General features: G+C 48.6%; 1 protein-coding gene across 1 annotated transcript in view; it reads left to right on the forward strand.

Annotated features, from left to right (window-relative positions):
* Positions 1-6,000, forward strand: part of ARHGEF17 (Rho guanine nucleotide exchange factor 17) — a 57,103-nt gene that overhangs the window by 39,826 nt on the left and 11,277 nt on the right. The window contains 1 exon segment of the mRNA XM_029957721.1: positions 3,792-3,974. Coding sequence (XP_029813581.1) covers positions 3,792-3,974 — 183 coding nt within the window.

A 6,000-nucleotide genomic window follows, 5' to 3' on the forward strand; every position in this document is an offset into this window, starting at 1 on the left:
TATACTGAACTGTATATTTAAAAATGATTAAAATGGCAAATTTTGTGATGTATGTTTTGCCACACAAAAAATACATTGCTTTTATATGCTAAAAAAAAAGTGCACAGAAAGAGAACACAGAATGGGGGGCCTGCCTGGAGGTCAGAGGCCAGGGAGGGCTTCTCCGAGGCTGGGGTATTTTGCGGAGACCTGAAGGGTAGGTAAGAGCTGAGCAGGGGGAGAGCCTGGAGGGAAGCCTTCTGGCAGAGGGTACAGCAGGAACAAAGGCCCGGAGGCCGGAGGAAACCTCAAGCAGTTAGTGGTGGGCAGGCGGCTACAGAAGATCTGGGCTTTATTGCAAGCGCTTGGAAGTCACAGAAGGGACACAACCAGAATGCCATCTTTAAGACGTTGCCCCTGGCTGCCAGGCAGCAATAGTCACGCAGGAGTCTGGTGGGGGAGGGGGCCGTGGGGGGGGGGTCCCCTAGGTAGGAGCTAAAGTCATTGGGGTCAAGCAGTCCAGGGTTTGAGTCACTTGCCTCCCTGCTGGGTGATGCTAGCCTAATCACTCACTTCTCTGAGCCTTAGTGGGTTTTTTTTTTTGTCTGCAAAATGTGACTAATCATACCCATGTGCCAGTGTGAAGATTAAAAGGTAACGAGGTTGCTCATGCCTTGTTCACAGACAGGAGGCCGACGGGGCTTGGGTGTGTCTCTGCCTTCAAATCTCCTGGCCACACGAGGAGGCGTGCAGGACGTGCAGGTGGAAGAGCCAAGGGAGGATAGTTCAGAGGAGGCCAATGAGAGTGTTCATGGCGAGGGATGGAGATGGGCAGGAGAGTGACCGCTGAACCCAAGGACTGTCACTCAAGGCAGGCCTGGTGTGTCAGAAGGAAGGACTGACGTCCAAGCTGGGCCACCAGTGTTCAAACTTGGCACTGCCTCTTAACCGGCCATGTGACCTGGAGCAAGTTACATAACAGTCTCCGCTTCAGCCTCCTTGTCTGCGGAGTGGGAATAATAGCACCTACCTTTGGTGCAGATTACAAGAAAGATGCATGTCTAATTTAGCGTACTGCCTGGCAAATCTGTGTGTGAGCATGTGAGTGCGTGTACATAAAATCACATTTAATCCTTGCATTAACGTTGTGAGTCGATATTACAACTCCCTCTTCATATGAGGAAGTGAAGGCTCAGGGAGGTTAAGAAACCTGCTCAGGGTCATCTGTCTCTTAAGTGGTATTCTAGTCCATTTGGGCTGCTAGAACAAAAATTCCATAGACTGAGTGGCTTAAACAAATACAGATTCAGCTTTCATAGTTTTGGGAAGTCCAAGATCAAGGCACTAGCAGATTTGGTGTCTGGGGAGGACCTGCTTCCTGGTTCATAGTGGCCACCTTTTCTGTATGTCCTCCATGGTGGAAGGACCAACAGAACTCTCTGGGGCTTCTTTTATAAGGGCACAAATATCATTCATGAGGGCTCCACCCACATGACTTACTCACCTCCCGAAGACCCCACCTCCGAATACCAGCAGCATGTCTGGGATTAGCTTTGAGCCCAAGGATTCAGTGGGACTCAAACAAGTAGTGATATTCAGAGTTGGCATGTATTAAGTGCTTAGTATGTGCACTTTACATAAGTTAATTGTATAAATCTCGTTATAACTCTCATTTTACAGATGATGAACCTGAGACATGGAGAAGTAAAGTAACTGTTCAAGGTCACAGAGCCAGGAAGTGCCATAGCCTGGGTTGAATCCCTGACACCCTGACTGTAGGGCGCTTCCTGTCACCAGCTAGTCTAGACTGCCTGGGCACAGCGGGGGAGTCCGTTAGAACTGAGTTTAGACTCCACAGCCCTAGTGTTCCCTCGTGGTGACCACTGCCCCCCCTACATCGATTGATATTGTTCCCACAGGCCAGGAACCTCTATATTTTTTCTTTTCTTTTTTGTAATTGAGGTATAGTTGACACACTATGTTACATTAGTTTCAAGAATAGGCCAGGAGTTTAAAAGGAAGGAGTTAGGGGCGCCTGGGTGGCTCCGTCGGTTAAGCATCCGACTTTGGCTCAGGTCATGATCTCACCACTTATGGGTTCAAGCCCCGTGTCAGGCTCTATGCTAACAGCTCAGAGCCTGGAACCTCCTTCCGATTCTGTGTCTCCCTCTCTCTCTGCCTCTCCTCCAGTTGCAATCTATCTCTCTCTCAAAAATGAATATATGTTAAAAAAAATTTTTTTAATGAAGGAGTTAAATACCAAGGATAATAGCCAGAAGGAGATGGGATTTGAACCCAAGCCCTAAAGACCAAATCTTTCTTCAGTGGTACCCTCACACTTTAAGTCTTTCTTCAACCCTCAAATTCCCAGCTAACAACCCCCACTTTCCTTGACCCAGCCTCCTTCTCCCAGCACTCTTGACTCGGTCTTTTTTTCCTTACAATACTTACTACCTTCTAACACACTGTGTAATAATTTTGTTATTTATGGTGTTTATTTTCTGCCTCCCTCTACTGAAGTGTCAGCTCCACAAGCACAGGGACTTTTGTCTGCCCTCAGGTGCTGTCTGGTGCTTAGAAGGCCGGACACTCTGTAGTCACTCAGCAGGTATGTGGTGAGTGGGATGCAGGTGTTGGCTCCTAGGAGGACCTGTATCAGTTTATCCTTTCCTCCCACTGCGTGCCTGCCTCTGTGTGGGGCGCTGGGACCCGGACATGAGCGGCTTATAGCTCCTCTCTTTGTGGGGCAACAGCCCCTGCCACAGAGAAGGCCCTGGGTCAGACCTTCCTAGGAGCTATAAGAGGGTAGGTGGCCTGCCTGCCTCCTCACCATCACTTCCTGACCTTTTAAAAATGCCCAGCCAGACAAGAGGATTCTGTTGAGCTTTACTTTCTTGGGGCTGTTTTATAAAACAAGCCAATATTTTAAAATGTTTAATATAAATTTTACCACAACATTGCATTACTTTTTCAAGCATCCTCCGCTCTTTGGCTTGTAGTTCTAGTTTGGACCAGTGGAGGGCAACCTCTCTATTAACACCCCGGCTGCTAAGCAGGGCTGTGCTTTCTCAGGAAAAACCGTTGCAGGCAGATTTGAGGTGAAAAATAGGAGTTTTAATCAGACTGACTGGTAGATCTGAAGACTGAGAACGATGCTCAGACAGCGGCACTGAAGGCCTCCCAGGCCTCTTCCTGCTTCCTTTTCCCAGCAGCACTTCTCGTCTTTAACTTTGTACGTGTAATGGATTCTAAGACACATTCTTCACCTTTTAACATCTCTGAAATCGAAGTTCCTATATATAACATATGGCATATAATAATTGGCAACAGTTTCTTAAAGAGTTGATGAAATGTGGTTTATTTTGGTTTATTTCTTTTATTTGTGTTTCATCTGACCAGATCCTAAGCTCTACTAGGGCAGGGAGTTTGGTCTTCCTTGCTCACCATTGTCTCTCAGTTCTTAGAATGGTACCTGGCACATAGTGAGTGCTCAATAAAATATTTGCTGAGTTAGTGTGTGTGGGTCTCCCAAGAGCCCGATCTCCTTGTGTTCCTCCCTCCAAGCTCTGTTCATGCATCCAACAAATTTTCCTGAGCCTGCTCACCCCCATCTTATGCCAGGCCCTGGGCTGCACAGTGAGGGGCATAGGGGTAGGTCTTCCTGTCTCCTCCTAGAGCTCTGAATCTAATGAGGAAGATCCGGGAGGCATGGACACTAAGTTATAGACCTAGGAGATGTCCTGTGCACCTGTGCTGGTGGGTTGGGGTTCATCCCTCTGAGAATTCTTGCACTGACCCTGTGGGTCCCCCAGGGCTACATGCAGCCACTAAAGCAGCCAGAGAACTCCTTGCTGTGTGACCCGTCGCTGGTGGATGAGATCTTCGACCAGATCCCTGAGCTCCTGGAGCACCATGAGCAGTTCCTAGAGCAGGTGCGGCACTGTGTACAGACGTGGCACGCCCAGCAGAAGGTGGGAGACCTGCTTGTCCAGTCGGTGAGTGGCCCTGCTACCCACGCTGCAGCCTTCACAAGCTTGGGCCCCTCCTGGGAAAGGGAAGGGGCTGCTGCCGCCATGGACCCCTCACCCTACCCACTCCATCTGGACACTGACTCTGAACTTGAGCAGACATTGGCACTGACTACAGCCCCTGTATTGACCTGAACCTAGACACTGCCCAACCCCAGAGCCTGGCTGGACTCTGGCATGGACCCCTACCCCATCCAGATACTGACCTTGATCCTGGACCCAACTCTAGTTGCAGCACCTGAACCGGTGCTGGCACTGACTCAGACCTCCAGTGGATGTTGGTACTGCCCTCCACCCTTATTTACCTTAACTAGCCCTTTTCTCCATCAGGCATTTTAATAGAAATAGCTAACTATTTGGCACTTATGTGCTAGCCATTATTCTAAATATGTTATAGGGAGTGCCTGGCTGGCTCAGTCAGTAGAGCGTGGGACTCTCCATCTCAGGGTCATGAGTTTGAGCCCCACATTGGGGGTAGAGCCTATTTTTTAAAAAAAGCTTAAATATGTTATATATATCCATAAATGTAAGAGAAAGGTGCAGTTATTCCCTCAAGTTCAAAGTTGACTCTGCAGCCTAGAAAAAGAAAAGTGACCTGATCAAAGTCACAGTAAGTGGTGGAGGATTCAATGTCAGTCAGCACGGCTCCAGGGCCCACACTCTGCCCCACTCTTTGCTCCCTTTCACCACAGGCAGACCTCTGCCTGGGAACTTTTCAAGATCCTACAGTAGTGACTGGGACCTTAGAAAAGGTACTAGCTTCAAAATTCAAAAAGAACTGTAAAAGCAAAACTACTAGGCACACTTGGGTGGCTCAGTAGGTTAAGTGTCTGACCCTAAATTTTGACTCAGGTCATAATGTCACAGTTCTTGAGTTTGAGCCCCACGTCAGGCTCTGGAGAGCCTGCTTGGGATTCTCTTTCTGCCCATCCCCTGCTTTCTCTCTCTCTCTCTCAAAATAAATTAAAAACTTTAAAAAAGAGCAAAACTAGTAAACACTTAATTCAATGTCTGTAAAAACATAACATGCTATTATCTTTAATTGAAATTTAGTATTTGTTTATACAAACTTAAATTTGAAAAAACTTGAGATACGTTTTGTTATTTCGCCAGAATTCCCAAGAACGCATAATGGTACTGATAAATCATAGCCAAACACAAACTAAATGGTTACTCAGAGCAAAATAATTTCAAAGGCAAAATTGTAAAATTCATTCCAAAAATTGTACTAGAAAAAAAATACTATTTTTGTAAGCTGTGGTTGTTTTTTCCTGTGTTTGTGATGATGTGGGTGGGCCTGTGCCCAAGGTCTTTAAGGTGCCTGCTGACCTGGAGCTGATGTGGCAAGAACCTTGGTCCAGCAGTGATGGGACCCCCGTTGAGTGCTGACGTCTCCAGGCCATCACTGCTGTCAGTGTCACCAGGCTCCTCCCCTCTCTGGACTTTGATGCTGACCGTGGTCTGACTGGAGCAGAAGCCCTGGCCCCAGGGAAGGGTCAGCAGAGAAGGCTCTGTGCCAGGATAGGGTAGGGGGTAGGGGCTGTCTTCGTCTCTGGGTTGCTTCAGCCTGTGCCCTGTAGCACACTCGGGATTGGGGAGGAGGACAGTCAGCACAGGGGTTTGTAGGCTCAGAGGGGCCAGAAACAAACACCACCACAGGGCACCTAGTCCATCCGTGGTGCAGCTGAGACAGGAACTGGGGTGTCCCAACTCCTAGCCAGGACTTCTGACCAAGAACTTCCGTATTTAGCCCAGCTGTCATCTGGCCAGTGGGTACTAGCCACCAGCTGTGTGCCTACCCTGAGCAGGGCTTTACTGGATGGGATGGGTGTACCTATCTCCCTGCAGAGAGGAGACTTGTCCCAGGGGACCAAGGGAGGCCAGAGGCCAGGTATAGTTCCAGGAAGAGCCCTAGCCAGGGCAGGGAGTGCTTCCTGGAGGAGGCACAGTTGGAGCTTAGCCCCAGGGTGAGATTTGGCTGCAGGAAGGGCAT

Source organism: Suricata suricatta, chromosome 11 (genome assembly GCF_006229205.1).
Source record: "Suricata suricatta isolate VVHF042 chromosome 11, meerkat_22Aug2017_6uvM2_HiC, whole genome shotgun sequence".
Taxonomy (NCBI): Eukaryota; Metazoa; Chordata; class Mammalia; order Carnivora; family Herpestidae; genus Suricata; species Suricata suricatta.